This window comes from Pyrus communis, chromosome 2 (genome assembly GCF_041283825.1).
Source record: "Pyrus communis isolate YQ-2024b chromosome 2, ASM4128382v1, whole genome shotgun sequence".
Lineage (NCBI taxonomy): Eukaryota > Viridiplantae > Streptophyta > Magnoliopsida > Rosales > Rosaceae > Pyrus > Pyrus communis.
The window spans coordinates 20,143,274-20,160,366 of record NC_142566.1 but is presented as its reverse complement, the minus strand read 5'-3'; the positions used below and the strand labels follow the sequence as shown (position 1 = coordinate 20,160,366).

The following is a 17,093-nucleotide window of genomic DNA, read 5'->3' as shown; positions in this document are numbered from 1 at the left end:
AGCAGAACTTCCCAATGGGTCACCCATACTGGGAATGTTCTGGCCCCTTTCTCGTTTAACTTCGGAGTTCCTATTGAACCTGAAGCCAGTGAGCTCCCAAAAGGCCTCGTGTTAGGTAGAGATGAGAATATACATATAAGGCTTAGAGGATCCACTCCCCTGGGCGATGTGGGATGTTACAGCTAGACTGTAGTACTAAATGGCACAATTAACTGAATTTTTGCAAAGATAAATTTAAAAAATCCTAGTGCCTTTGTCATTAACATCTGCCAAATGTATGAACCAACCCATCCATAAGTGGTAGAAAATTCTGCTAAAAAATGTTACAAAATTTTGTATTCTCTGTTATGTTTTGGAGTTACTATTTGTAATGACATGTAGAGGTTGCAGAGTTGTGTGGTGGTGTTGTTAGGGACTTAGTAGGCCAATGGTAGACAATAGGGGCGCATTTACTAATTCGTAATCAAATTGAGATGAATTGAATTGAGGATAAATTGGATTGATGAGTAATTGAAATGAGGTAGAATCAGAATCAGATTCTTGTTGAAACTGTTTACTAAAACTATTTGGAATCGAAGTAGGAATGATGTTGAGTCCATATAAAGTTATTTGCTAATTCACTTCAATCGGAAGGAAAACTAGGTTGATTACTATATTGCCCTTACATAAATAAATTATTTTCGTACTAATTAATTAAATTTATATAATAAAATTCATCTATATAAACATATATAAATAGGTTTTATTTATTTATTAAAAGATGGCAGGAATAATGTTTAGTTCATATAAGTTGTTTACTAATTCACTTCAATCAGAATGAAAACTAGATTGATTACTAAATTGCCCTTACATAAATAAATTATTTTCATACTAATTAATTAAATTAAATTCTTAATTAAATATATATAATAAAATTATCTATATAAAAATATATAAATAGGTTTTATTTATTTATTAAAAGATGGCATAATGAGTGTCAAATAAAGGGCAATGTTGGGATAATTAGAAACAAGTGAGGGCATAATAGGAATAAAAGATGCATTCCCAATTCTCTTACCCTCCGAGAATTCAAATACCTCATCTATCCAAGGAATCCCGTTCCTCCAATTTCAGGAATTGGATTCCTTGTTTCATGTGGGCTCCACCACTTTTTTGATTCCTTAATATTAAGTAAACATCGGAATACTCTGCAATCGGAATTCAATTCCCTTTCTTTATTCCGATTATCCTTACGTAAACGTGTCATAGTAGTTATCTTCAGGGATTGTATTTAGGAGAAGTAGAGGGTTAAATATTAATGCACCTGAAAACTCTCATAACCAAAAACTTTTTGAAGATCATTTTTGTGTTGTTAGATGTTAGAGTTATAGTGTGTAATTAGACAATGATTTCTCTAAGCATAATTAAATTATTAATTGCATCAGGATCAAGTTGGCGCGCAAACTCTTCCCCATTAACCTTCTGGTGTTGGACCATCCACCTTACAAGAGAGACAGAGGGTGAGGGACAAAAACTAGGAGGTAGAAAGAGAGATGCCTTTTGCTGATTATGATTGGCATTGACTCCCTTGTCCAAATGTCTTTGGAAAGTTTTGCTTTTTCTGTCCCACTAGTGGGATTCTTCTTCACCTTCCCCAACCCAAAACAAATTAATTCAACCCTAAAATATAAAAAATAAAATCCTCTTCCCCATTTCTCATTACTACACACAATGTCTGTTCCACCAAAAATCCTTTAGTAAGGTTGTTCGTATCACATTACTTTTAAGATACATTTTCTGCACGTGGATACATCACAATGGACGAATTGGTGACACGATGAGAGTGCGATGCACACCGAAGGACATTTTATATGGATCTATATATAGTTTTGGCCAACTCAAGACAACTCAGTGACCAGTCCCTGCTATTGATAGAGATGATCCAGCAGCAGCAGATAAAGAAACATAGATTCTTGGTTGCTTTATGTTTGGCTATAGGATTTGCGCACTTTATCTTTTTAACAATACATACCACCTTTGAGAGTCCTTTTCTTGTTTAAGATTACTCCTTTTTTTGATCTTTCCGTTTTATCGGACCACTCATAAAATCAAAGACATACAGTAAGAATTTTCCCATGTGAATCATTTCATTCTTCCTTCTTTACATGTAGACCCCATTTTGGCATCAATATATAATATGAAAAAAAAAAACAGTGGCATTGAATTAATCATTATTGTTGAATGATTAACTGAATGAAAACAGACATTTCCCATCAGTCAAGAATTTGCTTAACATATATTTGTTTGAACACAAACAACTGATGAAGTTCTTGTATTTTTCTATATAATCGGGAATTTATTTAACATTTTCATATAAAAAAATTGAAAATATATTGAAAGAAACAAGAACAAAGCCATCCTGACTCGGAAGCTGCAGGTTTCTCCTTCTGATTTTAAGAGCTTCTTTTGAATTTCAAATACTCAGAATTCGCATACACTTCTAATTTGTCAAGTTGCATTTCATGCATGCTTGACATCTTGGTTAGCGTATATTGCAGGTAAGTTTTGTTTATGTCCCCTAATTAAGTTGTTAAAATATATTTAAATTAGCTATATGACAGATATTTTATTGATTTAAAAATCAATGGAAAATTGTCTGTTTAACCTAATTATTTGGATAAGCAACAGCATTCTGAGAGAAATCTCAGTAACATGGAACTCTGAACCCTACACTCCTTGATCCTTGTAGCAAGGATGTCATTTTCGTGGTCCACAAACTAAGGCATATTATTAATGCAACATATAAATCCAAATTTCCATGGAGGATGTCTGTCAGTTTTGATTTGAAAACTAAAGATTCTCCTACTCTTGAATTGAATACATGTATTTTTTTCTTGGTTCTAATATTTTTGGCATTGAGAAACCATCCAACTGACTTGCATAAACAGTTGATAATAAGATAAAATAGAAGTTTCATTTGTTTATTTATTGGAAACAAAAGCTTTAACTTCTAGTAAAAATGGGAAAGAGATCCGGGTCTTTCAAATTTCATTCAACAGTAAAAAATTATCACAGCTTTTAAGGGGTCAAAACAGATGAGTCATTGGATGAAATTTGGAAGGTCCGGATCACTTGATCCGGTGACCTTGGTGAAAGAAATTCAAAGAGGATCTTTTTCCATAAAAATGGAGATTAAAATGGCAGATGGATCCAAAAGGAAACAATATTTTCTGTCTCTAGACTCTGTATACCCTCAACCCCAAATGAAGAATCCCCACGCAAAGATAATATAAAAAAGGATCAAACCAAGCATAAGACAGTTAATAATAAAGAGAGATGATTTATGCACACTGTTCTTGATTTGTTGAATTTGAAGGTTAGAAATAAACAAACAAGTTAAGGAAAAAAAATGAGCGTGGAAAAGTCACTTTCATAATATGATTGAGACTCATTTTTTCACTTATGCGTCTATTGTTTTACCATCAACGATCAATCATAGAAATCGTTTTGTGGATTCAAACAAATAGTGGTCTTTCACACAGTAGAGTTCACCAACCAACTAGACATTACCAACCATGGATTGATGTGATTACTCATTGATAATAATTGCTCAAGTGCAGATTGAAAGAAGTAAAAAAACCTTCAAAATGCTTGTAAATTTGGATTTTTCCATCTTTTTGCAATTTTTATTTTCCTCCTTAACTTCCTTATGTCTTGGTTTTGGCCTTTTTGGACTAATTAAATCCATTACTTCAGTCTAAAATAAAAAAATGGTGATCCTAGCTAGAGTCTAGAGTATACTTTCTACACTCATGCAGTTGCCCTAGGGTTTTGGTTTCTGCAGTCTCAATACAAAAGGCACCCAGAAAACAATCCACAGAAAGGTTTTTACTAAAACAAAACCTCTCTCTCACTTTCTCTCATCCCTTAGGCAAAAAATAAAAAAATAAAAAAAATAAAAATAAAGAGAGTATCTCTCGTTGCCGTGAAAAACGAATCCTTTTTTCCTTGCCTTTTCTTTTCCCCAGTTAGGTGAATTTCAGTATTTCACGACAGAAAGAGAGAGACTGGCCACCTTACCACACTGGCCATTTCATCTTTTTCTTTTGTATTGGTATTGGAGAAATTGGAAAGGGTCAAGCTTTAAATATAATATTAAGCATTATTTTATTCTGTGGAATCTGTGACAAACGTTAGTTCCCTTGACGCTGAAGGACAGTTAGGGCATCCACCTGTTTTTTTCCTCTTGACGCTGAAGGACAGTTAAGGGCATCCTCCTGTTTTTTTCCTCAAAAGAGATTTAGACAAAGAGAAACCTCTCAAGTCCTTCTTCCTTTTCCAGCATCCTATGTCTCCTTTATCCTTTAACCTTTCATCCCTTTTGATGGAGGCTCTCTTTTATTTGCTTTTCTTCTAAAACCCAAAAAACTTGTTACCCAGTCGTTATTGGACACAACCCATTTTTGGGTTTTGCTCACAATTGTCTTAGTTCGCATGGACTTACTCATTGACCTTTTGAGCCATGCTAAAATTTCATTTCACAAGTTTTGAATTTCTAAATTTACAAGTTATTATGTGGACTTATAGAACTACTTCAACCCTAAAATAACATGGAATTGATTTTTCTTGAAAACCTGGGTTATATTCATGAATTATCGTGTAGGAAAAGAAAACCGAGTGTGAAAATCATTTCTCTAATCCATAGTGATTAAGACTAATCAATTTATGTATATAAAATTCTCTATTTGTTCTCATTCTCTCTACCACATGTATTTAAGAGTACTTATCTTTGCACTTAAAATCTTATGAGTAATGCTAAGGAGACTAAATTTGCAAACTAAATGATGTGTTACCAATATGAATAAGCATGTTTATTAACGTTTATGTAATCAACTCATCATTAACTTTCATGTCCTTTAGTATTCAAAACTTTGTCTCAAAATTTAATCTCTCTAGCATTATCCAAATCTTATTTCCCCTCTCACCATCATCCCTTGATCAAAAATTGGGAAAAGAATGAAAAACCCAAACCGGTATAACAAATAATTATGATTATTGCCATTTGTATTTTTTCCATTTGTAATATTATGCATAGCAATGGCATGCAATGCTCCATATGCAGGTCATGCCAGAGTCTTAGGCCAGTGACCATATGGAGCAATCAGCCGGGGACAAGAGTGGAGGGGCGGTCACCAACTCCCACTTGCTTCACAACAAGAGAACAGAATGTTGAAATTTTGGTTTTGTCATTTGACTTATATACTTATGACACACCAATAACATTAATTAAAACTTCCAATAAAATGACATGTTTACACTGGAGAATACCGAAACAAATTAGTATAAAACTCTTTATTTATAAGATTTGATCATAAGATCTTAAAAAAAAAAAAATACTGTTAGACTGTTTATTAAGTGGCACAAAATTAATAAAACATTATAAATCTTCACTCACGCACGCAATACATCGAGAGTCGGAGTCAGAGCCACTATTTATCACCTTCCCATTTGTCCTCTGGCTGAGTGAAAGAAAGAAAGTTGTCCACTTTTGGAACCCTTTGACATTCAGGGGTCTTCCATTGCTACCGCCACAAGTCCATGCCGGCTTTTATTCTCCCACTAAACACCCCACGACCTGGTTTTTCCTTCTTTTAACGAAAAGCCAAAGCCAAAGCTCCCCTCCATTGCGAAAAAAGCTCAAAAAGTTACAGCCATATCTTCACAGGGAAGCTCCCCGGTCAAAAGGGTCGTCTATTTCCGAGACGCTTTTTCTGGGTTTTAGGCACCATTTTAGCTCTGCAATTTCCAGACTCTGATAGCAGCAAGTTTTCACTTTGTGGGGTTTTTCCGGGAAGGTGAAAAATGCAAGTGGGAAAGTTAAAGCTTTGGACTTTGCAGTCTGATTAGAGGAGTTTGAGAAAATTTTCTCCAGTTTTGGGCTGGCGGGTAAGTGGTAAAATTACATTTTCCTCTGTTTTTCTGTGTTGAAATTTCTTCACTGAAATTAGTTTCCGTTGTGTTTTCGGATGGTTTTTGCAGAGATTAATGGGGTTCGGAGGGATGAGCGGCGGTGAAGGTAAAGTGCTGGGATTAAGAGTGAAACAACACAAGCGTTCAAAAAGGTTGGTTTCTAATTACTAAGTACATTTTTCTTTTGTTATCAAGCAGTCACTGTTCTCACACTTTTGCCTTATTTTACTATGCATACTTGTTGAAATTCTTGAACTGGAAAAACTTGTGAGGTGGATTATTTGCGACAACTGGGAATCTGATCTTTCACAGCTGCAAAGAATTTTTCTTCAAGTGACAACACTGTCAATTTCTACGAACCTCCTTTTTTTTGGATTCAGACCAAAAAAAAAAACCCTCCACTTTGGCCTGTTACTACTTTGCTGCTCAATTATTCTTCATGGATGGAAGCCTTGATTGTTTTTAATTGATACGAGATTCGGGGCCCAAGGGAGGATATTAGTTGAGAATGCTTTAATTCATTGAGACCCTTGATTTTCAGGTGCTTTTTGTTTGGGATTTCAGGTGTTATCACCATCTTTTGGTTCTCTCCCAAAAATTTATAGCTCTTCCCTCCCCAAAATCTTTGTATTTTCATGAGCAATTGAGGGTATTGAATTTTTTTCTCCTTTGCCAAATTTATTTTCTCCGTTTTCTCTAAATCTTTCCCAACTTCGTTTTCCTCTTAAAGTTTGTAATCATGAGTATTATAGGATATTGAACCCGAAAAGTTTTGTTCCTCTTCTTTGATGAGAATACCTTAAGCTTGGGCTTGTAAATGGAGTAATGGACAGATCATGTATGCTTGTAAATAAACAAATCATGTGTGCGGTGGCCTATGTGTGGAATGAAAGACGTCAAATGTTCTCTTCTTCAGCCAATATCAATTCGTTCCTTTTGTTCACACTTATGCATTTGCCAGCTTTCCTGACAAGAAAAGGGTGGAGGAAGATGATTTGGATAGTTCCGGTGAAGCATCAGACCGTGTAAAGCTGGTAAGATAAAAGCTTATTGTTTGTCTGACCACCTATTACAATAAGTCTTTAGATCTTAAGTTTAGTGCCAGGCTGCCAGCTCAAACATTAAAAATTGGCCCCTCTAATTTTTCCTTCTTTTTTTTTTTTGTTTTTCCAGATATTTAATCTTAACTAAAAGTTCGTATATAGGGTTGTTATTCTTTGATATATTCTTTATTGAGGTAAATTGAATATACTGATAATTATTTTGCACATTAAAATTCTAAACTTTGGCGTCGAAAAATAACTTTATATTTAAAACCAGGATATGGGACAATTCAAGGGCCGTGGTACAACAACCAAGAAGAAACAACCTCCTACCGTGGAAGTGCACAACTCTTTAAAGCAAGAGGTATACCAAACTTGTATATCTTTATATTTAAGTTCAGGAGATTCTAAATTAGTATATCCAACCAATTACGTGCAAGAAGGCTCCAGCTTGAACTTTGCTTACTGATGTTGTTTTAAATATTTTGTACACAGATTCTACAGCTTGAGAAAAGATTACAAGATCAGTTCGAGGTCCGTCATGCTTTAGAAAACGCATTGGGTTATAAGTCTTCCATCCATCATAACACAAATGAAAGTGTGATGCCTAAGGTAGCTTATTTCTGTCTTGATATAAAATTTTGTCTGTTTTTTCTATTTTAATGTAGATGAAATATTTAACATGGATAATTACATAACTACATACATGCTCTACTTTTGTCATATTCTGTCGCACTCTCTGAACTAATCTTGTAAATTATATCTGACATCGTGACTCTGCTTTTATGTAACTCCAGCCAGCTACAGAATTGATTAAGGAGATTGCTGTGCTAGAATTAGAAGTCACGCATTTGGAACAATATCTTCTCTCATTGTATAGAAAAGCATTTGATGGACAATTTTCCTCTGTTTCCCCATCTAAGAAGGATGAAGGACTAAAACCAACTCTAACAACCCCAAGAAGCAGGTTCCTGGAAGTTTCTGAACCTGATATGCCATTGGAGAGGGAAGACTTGGCAGTTGGAGCAATATCTTCTCTTGTTCACGAAAATTCACAAAGGGATTTCAATGAAATTGGAGGAGAAGAGAAACCATTAGATTCCAGTGTTCACCGTTGCCACTCCGAACTTTCGCAACGCGCTGCATTCCTGAGTAGAACTTCTCCAGAAGATTCTTTGGGGAAAGCTTTGCGTTCCTGTCATTCTCAACCATTGTCTATGATGGAGGTAACTTCCGTGCATTGTTCTTACCATTTTCTTGTTAAAGTCTGCTCCCCTAAAAATTCTTGTTATTTTCTATCACCACACATCATGGCGTAAGCTGCTTTACTTCACCATTTTTACTGAAGAAGATCCTTGTTTGTGGTGATACACATGTAATAGTGACAAATTTAGGAAACCTAACTCTAGAGGGTTTAACTTCTGTTATGGTATGTATGGCAATTTGGAGGCTTTATCTGGATTATGACTTTCAATTGTTTTTCCAGTATGCTCAGAATACTTCGTCAAATTTAATTAGTCTGGCCGAGCATCTTGGTACACGCATTTCTGATCATATTCCAGAGACAGCTAACAGGCTTTCAGAGGACATGATCAAGTGCATGTCCAACATATACTGCAAGCTTATGGAACCACCCTTGTCACATAATGGCCTTTCATCTCCCAATTCATCTTTGTCATCAACAAGTGCATTTTCTCCGCGAGATCAGAGTGACATGTGGAGTCCACGATGTAGGAATAATTCATCTTTTGATGTACGATTGGACAATCCTTTTCATGTTGAAGGACTTAAAGAGTTTAGCGGGCCATACAGCACAATGGTTGAAGTGCCATGGATTTATAGAGATAGTAAAAAACTAGGCGATATCGAGCACTTGCTACAACATTTCAGGTTAGCCTTAACATACCGATCTGATTTAAATTCCCAATTCTCTGGACATTATCATTGTGCTTATGGAGTTATCCTGTTACAGGTCACTTATCAGTCGTTTAGAGGAAGTAGATCCAAGAAAGTTAAAAAATGATGAGAAGTTAGCGTTCTGGATTAATGTACACAATACATTGGTTATGCATGTAATTCTCACCATCTTTGATAATTAATATACTGGTTTTACATTGTTATCTTCTTTGTATGTTTGTTACTGGATTGTAATCAGTATTCTGTTTCTGACAGGCGTATTTGGCTTATGGGGTTCCTAAGAACAATGTAAAGAGAGTATTTTTGCTTTTGAAGGTAAGAATAGTTCCACTGGCTTTACTTAGGGGGAAAAATTGAGCACTGGCTTTGATTTACTAGGTTCCTTTTGCTATCCAGGCTGCTTACAACATTGGAGGCCACACAATCAGTGCAGACACAATGCAGAGCTCTATCCTTGGATGCCGAATGTCTCGCCCAGGACAGGTAGATCCTAAGTCACACATGCACGTGCACTGTGAAGGGTTATGAAACGCTTGTTTTTACTTAATATCCGTATGGGATTCAAACTTACAATGGTATGCCTCTGCTTGCAGTGGCTTCGTTTGTTACTTACTCCAAGGACGAAATTCAAGACTGGAGATGAACGGCAAGCATATGCAATTGACCATCCGGAACCCCTTCTACACTTCGCACTTTGTTCAGGAAGCCATTCTGATCCTGCGGTACTTCATTAACTTCATTCTTCTTTTATAAATTTTATGTCTACCATTAATTCATAAATACTAAGCTTTGCTGCATCAGAATTACAGTTTGCTTATTCTTTTAAACTAGCAAAACTAACACTAGTTTTTTGTTAAGGTTCGATTCTCTTGCACTGTAACCAAACAAAAACAAAGATTTGTTTGAGGCTTAATTCTCCACATTACACCAAAAAAGAGAATGATAATAAAGCGAACTTGCATATTTGAATACCTTGATCTGCACTTAGCTTTTTATGTTTTGTCTTTTGAGTTATTGTATGAACCTGCCATGATCTTTTTCAGGTTCGTTTGTACACACCCAAGAGGGTATATCAAGATCTGGAAGCTGCAAAGGAGGAGTATACTCGAGCTACCTTTGGAGTGCGCAAGGACCACAAAATTCTTCTGCCAAAGATTGTAGAGGCATTTGCAAAGAGTTCAGGTTTGTGTCCGATTGGCGTTTTGGAGATGATCCAACAGACATTGCCTGAATCTTTGAGGAAAACTGTCAAGAAAGTCCATCTTGGGAATCCTCGCAAGAGCATTGAGTATATTCCTCACAATTTCACTTTTCGGTATCTGATTTCTAAAGAGCTGGTGAAGTGAACACTCGCACAGGGTCCCATACATTCATCAAGTAATCTGCAACAGTTTTAAGGTTTTTATGGTAGAAGAATTCATCTATCTTTTTTGTACAAAGTAGAATATGAACCCGGAAAAAAAAAAAGCACAAAGAAGTGATGGCTGGAGAATAGAAGGGCGTAAACCCTGCAGCATTTTGTTTCTGCATTATCTTGTGTTAGGCTAAGCAAAGTATCTGCAATGTTGTGAATGAATTGAGATGGTGCACTGTAAATATATCTTTTGTTTCCCATAAACCATCATTGTTAATAGTAAAATGGATTAGTGATGTAGATTGAATTTGTCTCTAAGCATTTTATATGTCAATGAACTCTGCACATGAGAGTCACGTGTTTATTATTAGCAGTTTTCTGCATCATATATTTCTCACAGAGATGCAGCTGTACTCTGCAACCCACAAAACACAAAACAAATCACAAACAAAGAGAAAAGAGATCTGAAGAGCCATAGTGTTACATTACATATTTAGCAGCAAAGACCCTAATACATTTGCCTAATTCACATCAAACACCCTAAGTACAACACATTATTTGCTAATCAACCCCTCAAGATCATAGATCACATCACTTGCAAAAACTAAACTCAAACTAGCTTCTACTTCAACTTCTCTAAGTTTGAATAACTTACCGACACCTGGAATGCTGTGATGACATGTAGTCCAATTGGTTTGAGATTCTATCACAGTAACATCCCAGATACAAGGGAATTACTTTTCCCCCAGGAGGGGCTCTCCCCTATAACATTCCCAGGAGGATTATAAAAGCAAATACTTAAGCTGCTCTGTTCTTTCACACAAGTAGCCTGAGCACACCGAAGCTTCAAAGACTTCCTCCACACCACCTGGGTGCACACACCACACCTGTGATTTGGCACACAAGAGTTCCCACTGTGGTTGTAGAAGTCCTTCTCTTTGACCCAAGTGTCCACAATGGTTGGACTCACTGACTGCACACTTGCCCACAGCTGATTGGCTCCATACTTGCTGCCACTGGTGAGGTTAGCAAAGTTGCAGGCTTGGTTGATCTTTTGGTACTTCACTAGCCTGCTTGTTGCATTGGCGAGAGACTCACTCCACTTGAGCGGCTCAACACCCACGGCTGCCCTGGCTTGGTTGTGAACTTGGAGGTATTCTCTGGCTGAAGCGTTGGAGCTTGGCGCCTGAGCCCCTGCAACATGGGCTGAGCTCATGGCTAGAGCCAGGGCTGCTAGGACGATGATGGGCCATTTGATCTTTGATCTGGTGTTTGATGTGGTCAAATCTTTAATTGGTGTGTCTAGGTATTTATTGGGACACCTTTGAGTGAAAGGAATAAAGTTACTAGTTGGCCCTTCTTTGTGGGAGTAATGTTAAAATGCATGTACCAAAATTTATCGACTTTATGAATTGATCACAAAAGTTATGATTGATGTGCTAATTGGTAGGTGATCATTATAATTGGTTGTAATTGTTAGACAAACATTAACTCAGAAAGTTTAAATATCTTGTAAGGCAGAGAAAATAGAAGATATGAGAAATAAATATATAGATGAAACTTCATTTTCATTCTACATCTTGCAAATGCAAATGAACAAAGAAGTGGAGAACGAGAATTGAACTTCTCAAATTATTGAGATAAAGGTGATCGGCAAAAAAATAAGGATCGGACTTAAAAACTACTCGCAAAAAAAAAAAAAAAAAAAAAAAAAAACACTCTAATAATGATGCCATGTTAAACAACCATTAATCCTAAACCTTGACGTGTGAGAGTATCTCCAAAGGAGATGTAAAAAATATTATGTCAAGATTTTATTTGATGGCTGATATGACAAATTGAATACAAGTGCGAAATCCTGGTCTTTTTCAATGGATGTGTCAAACATATATTTTATTATTTTATTAGGCCTAGAGTTATGTGATATGAAATTTATAGTTTTTTTTATTTTTTATTTTTAAGAAGTAATTTTACGGGTCGAGATAGACTCCATGAAATATGGAAATGATAACAAAAACAAGAAGAAAATCAGGAAACGGACACTGCAATGCAGCGTTTGAATAGAAATGTAAAAACATAACCAGGAAACAAACATTACATTGCTGTATCTGAATCAAAATGTATAAAAGAAAAAAAAAAAAAAAAAGAACCAAGAAACGGACATTGCATTGTAGTTTTTGAATCAAAATGTAAAAAAAGAAAAGAAAAATAGAATCAGGAAAAGGACACTGCGTTGTAGTGTCTAATCAAAATGTAAAAAAGAAAAAAAAAAAAAAAACTAGGAAACAAGCACTGCGTTGTAGTTTCTGAATCAAAATGTAAAAAAAGAAAGAAAAACATAACAGGGAAACAGACACTACATTGCAGTGTCTGAATCTAAACGTAAAAATAAATAGTCGCTTGAAGAATGAAGCATAGAAGGCGTATGAGTGATGAAAAAAGAAAAGAAAAAAACCAGGAAATGGACACTGCAATGCAACGTCTGAATCCAAGTGTAAAAAAAAGAATCAGTAAACAAACACTGCGTTGTAGTGTTTGATTCGTATTGACCTATTCCAAAATATGAAAAATATAAAATTAGGGTGTCAGTTGAAGTGGGTACCAGCTGTAATGGCAAATTCTGTAATTTTTGTTTATTTTAAATGCATTGAAGTGCCACAATACATGATTGACCTATTTATAACTAACACAAATATTGTTGATCTATTGTCAATATGGTAACTTTGTATTGATTTTATACAAAATCACCCTAAAAAATAATCAAAATTAACTTTAGTTTTTATTCCATTAGTTGCTAATGGGACTCATGAATTAAAAATATTTGACTCATTCTTTGTTTGCTGTCAAAAAAGACAAACTAGAATGCAAGGAGTCAAATGACTCAATTGCTATATCATATTTGGCATATCCATTGGAGAACACCTAAATGTCTTTTAATTCTATTTGACATATTTGACATCCCATTTGGAAATAGTCTGGGGCGACAGAGCCAATAATATACATGAAGCTTATAAGAATAAGTACATATTAATTATCACCATCATGTATTTCAAAGGCTATAAATCAAAAGATTTATAGCATCCAACCTATAACTTTATTTAATTAGTGGCACATGAGGCCCTGATATCAGACTTTCTGTAATACCTAAGACCATCTCCAACCGAAGGGTCTAGAGGGCCGAAAATAGCCCGAAAACCGTCTCCAACCGAGAGTCAGGCCAAAGGGCTAGTAGGCCCTACTGGACAAAAAAAGGCCAACTAGCTAGCCATCTTCAACCAGCCCGCTGGCTAGCCCAATTTTTTATTTATTTTTTTATTCTTTTCCATTTGCCTGGCCCACTTTAGGATTTAGGGCTTAGGTTTTTTTTTTTTTTTTTTTTTTTTGTCCCAACCCATTTTTTGTTTTTTATGCCCAGCCCACTTTTTTTTTTTCTAATTTTTTCCTACACAATTTCTCATATATTTTTCATCATTTCATACTATCTTACCTCATTTTATTTAAATTATTCACATTCCATACTATATCCCTTTGGCCCTCTGTTGGAGACGGTTTTTTGTGACAGGGTTAAAACGAGCCCTATGGCCCTCGGTTGGAGATGGTAAAAAATATAACCCTGCACAGTTCATTAAAATATTAATTTTTTGAAGGACTAGAGGGCTAACACGAGCCATTTGACCAACCTTCGGTTGGCGATGACCCAACCCCTCCAGCCCTCCTGCTAATAAGGGATTTGCCCTTCATAGTTCCCTGGAGGATTATAAAAACAAAGAGTTAAACTAGTCTGCAAGTGGCCTCAGCACACCACAACTCCGAAGAATTTCTCCACACAACTTGCGTGTACGAACCACGCCCATGATTCTGCACGCATGAGTTGTAGTACTGCTTCTCGGACACCCAGGATTCCACAGCCAAACGAGGTGTCATTGGCCGCGACCGCACAACCGACCAAAACTGGTTGGAGTTATAGTTCGAGCCGGAGCCACTCAAACTGCGGGGGTCTTCTGCCAGGTCGCAGTGTTTGCTGTCTCTTTGGTGGCTTACCACCCGGCCGGGTTGCAGCTTTTGCCATGGACTCATTCCAATTGAGAGGCCTGACAACACCCACCACGTCTCTTGCTTGGTTGTGGGGTTCCAGATACTCTCTGGTCGCCGCATTTGTGGGACCTGACACAGGAACTGCCGCCCGTCAGGCTGAGGCGGAGCTAAGGCAGCAAATGGCCAGAGTCACTACTCACTAGTAGTGTTACATCCAAAGGATATTTGGCCATTTCTTTTTCTTCTTAATGATGATTTGATGTGCTCTATATGTAAACAATCTTCAGTTGTCGTACATTTATTTATAGAAACCCTAGAAGTCTTGTGTTGTACGTGTTGAATTTGATGGAAGGAATTCGTTAAGTTAAGACGACAACCAACATGAATACATGACTTTACGTTTACGTGATCAGCACAGCACAACACATGACAGGTTAATTTCCGTCAAATTAATTGGCCACACACTCTGTTGTTCTCAATTATATATACAATGCCCTTAAGCTATAAAGGACGCATGTAGGATTGCGTATTTGTAATTATAATTAAGGTCCACTCCTAACATATATAATAGCATGTCCTTTACTCCTATGATACAACTGAAAGAACTGTATTTTCCCTCCCTCCCTCATGGTTCTTCAAAACTCACAATTTTTCAAGTGTTTTATTAGGATTATGTATTAAGAAAATTTTAAACAATCCTAGAATTTTCTCTTTTATAAGCTTTAATGTAAGTAATATAAGGAACTAAAGCTACATCTTAAAAAAATACGCCGCTGCTTGAAAGAAATCATAATTTTGAGTTCTTCAAATCTCTTTGAGTCATGAAGACTTGAAGGGAGTTTAATTGTGACAAGACTTGGTCTTAAATAAATTGATAGCCAAAAGCACTAAGAGTTTTGTTTTTTTTTTTTTTTTGTGTGGAAAAAAAAATACATTTTATTAAAATGAAAAGATCCAAATATAAAGGTTAGTGCAAAAATTGTTAGCACTACTTTAGGTACTTGGTGATTAGATAAACTTGAGGCATAATTAATTGCTTTCAATTTGTATCCATATCTCACGTCTGCCTTCAAGCTTTAGGAGATGGCATAATTTGACAAACCTGAAGGCATATGCATGGATGAAACTTCGACCTCTCTCCCAATTGTCAATTGTGATACATTATTATTCTTTACTTTCTAATTAATCAAGATTTGGCCAATAGCTAGTAGGTACTCTCCCCTTCAAAGTTTCCCGGAGGATTATAAAAACAAACAGTAACACTCTTCTGCTCCTTGACACACGTGGCTTCAGCACATCTCAACTCCAAGGACTTTCTCGACACAACCTGCGTGTACGAACGACACTCATGATTTGGTGCGCACGAATTATTGTCGTGGTCGTAGTACTGCTTCTCCTCCACCCAGTTTTCCACCGCCATGCGGGGCATCGCCGTCCGCGTCCTGACAGTTGTCCAATACCGGTTGAAGCCATACTTGGTGTCGGAGTAAGTCAAACTGTTAGGGTCTGCTGCTAGGTCGCAGTGGTTATTGTCTCTTTGGTGGATGACCACTCGGGTAGCGGCTGTTGCTAAGGACTCGCTCCACTTTAAAGGGCCGACACCGACGGGCGCTCTTGCTCGGTTGTGGGCTTCGACGTAGTCTATGGCGGTAGCTGAAGCGGCGCCAGGGCTGAGCTGCATATGTCTAGTGCTACTACTACAACCAAGGGAAATTGGGCCATTATTTTTTCTTTATTTTGATGTGCTACATATGATTATTTGATATCAATATCTGTTACTTGTATAGTAATTTTTTTTTTTTTTTGTGAATTGGTGGACGGAATGAAATGAAGTTTGGTTTGCCCTTTTTATGTATATAAATACAAATGGAATCACTTTATGAACACGCTCCAATCCACCTTCAAATGGCCTTTTGCACTTCTCAGGGTGTGAAAGAGTGAGGAGTGTGGAAGGTGAGTTTGGATTTAGAGTTCTTCTCAATCGTGATCAACATATACATTTTTGTCTAATTAATTTTCGGAAATGTGTGATGTTATAGTTTCAATTAAATTGGACTAATGCATGTTTGTTGTTTGGTTAACTTGTAACTTTTTTGTATAACAAACCTTACAATTGTTGATTCTATGTTTGTTGAATTTGACAACAATCCGGCTTATTATGCCTTGCAAGTATCATTTAGAGCGGCAAGACTATAAAATTGACTTGACTCAACTTCAGTCATGGTATATTCATTTTCGCCAAAGATTTAGGAGTATTGATTGTTCATCCAAGAAAGTCTCAATGATCGAGTTGGTTTATGGTTGAATAGTAAAGTGATTGTTGGTGTAGCATGAATGTACCTAATTGACCAAACGGTACATAAATTTCCCACGTCAATGCACGTGGGCGCGTTGACTTCTATTTGTGGCTAATGGCTTTGAAGTTTGGAGGTCGTCAGCCTCTTTAAACCGTGACCTGAATTTATACCTTCGACCTACAAGACCACATTTTTCGCACCCACGCCTTGTGACGGTGGTGACTTTTAAAGCCTCACCCAGATGCATGAATTTGTATTGCATAAGAGATCAATACATGACGTATAAGAGACGTCGTCTTATTGAGTTAAGATTTGTTCCGATGGTTAGGGTTTGAACGCGATACAAGTGTTTTTTTCTTTAACTCACATTGCATGTTCCAACCTTCCTTCCTTTCTCTAGTATAGATTAGTGTGGACTGGAATATGAAGAAAGTCGAGGTTTCAACTTTTACCATAAAACTAATTGGTTATATGAAGAGTATCTCAACTTACTTTACT

The 17,093-nt window shown here is 36.5% G+C and overlaps 1 protein-coding gene and 2 pseudogenes across 2 annotated transcripts; 1 reads left to right on the top strand and 2 right to left on the bottom strand.

Moving 5' to 3' along the window:
- The first annotated feature begins 5,318 nt into the window (after window positions 1–5,318).
- Window positions 5,319–10,563, top strand: LOC137747637 (uncharacterized). 2 transcript variants are annotated; one of them, XM_068487781.2, is made up of 12 exons: window positions 5,319–5,925; window positions 6,019–6,101; window positions 6,911–6,983; window positions 7,270–7,356; window positions 7,488–7,604; window positions 7,790–8,218; window positions 8,479–8,882; window positions 8,965–9,064; window positions 9,165–9,224; window positions 9,306–9,392; window positions 9,503–9,631; window positions 9,953–10,563. In XM_068487781.2, the coding sequence occupies exons 2-12, from the start codon at window positions 6,025–6,027 to the stop codon at window positions 10,253–10,255; spliced, it is 1,866 nt and encodes a 621-aa protein (XP_068343882.2). In that variant the 5' UTR covers window positions 5,319–5,925; window positions 6,019–6,024; the 3' UTR covers window positions 10,256–10,563. The 2 variants fall into 2 exon arrangements, with proteins under 2 accessions (XP_068343882.2, XP_088542077.1); XM_088685951.1 differs by having other exon boundaries at window positions 5,444–5,925; window positions 6,866–6,983.
- A 257-nt stretch (window positions 10,564–10,820) lies between these two features.
- Window positions 10,821–14,117, bottom strand: LOC137747813 (STS14 protein pseudogene; annotated as a pseudogene).
- A 1,385-nt stretch (window positions 14,118–15,502) lies between these two features.
- On the bottom strand, window positions 15,503–15,979 carry LOC137747814 (STS14 protein pseudogene; annotated as a pseudogene).
- Window positions 15,980–17,093: the final 1,114 nt, after the last annotated feature.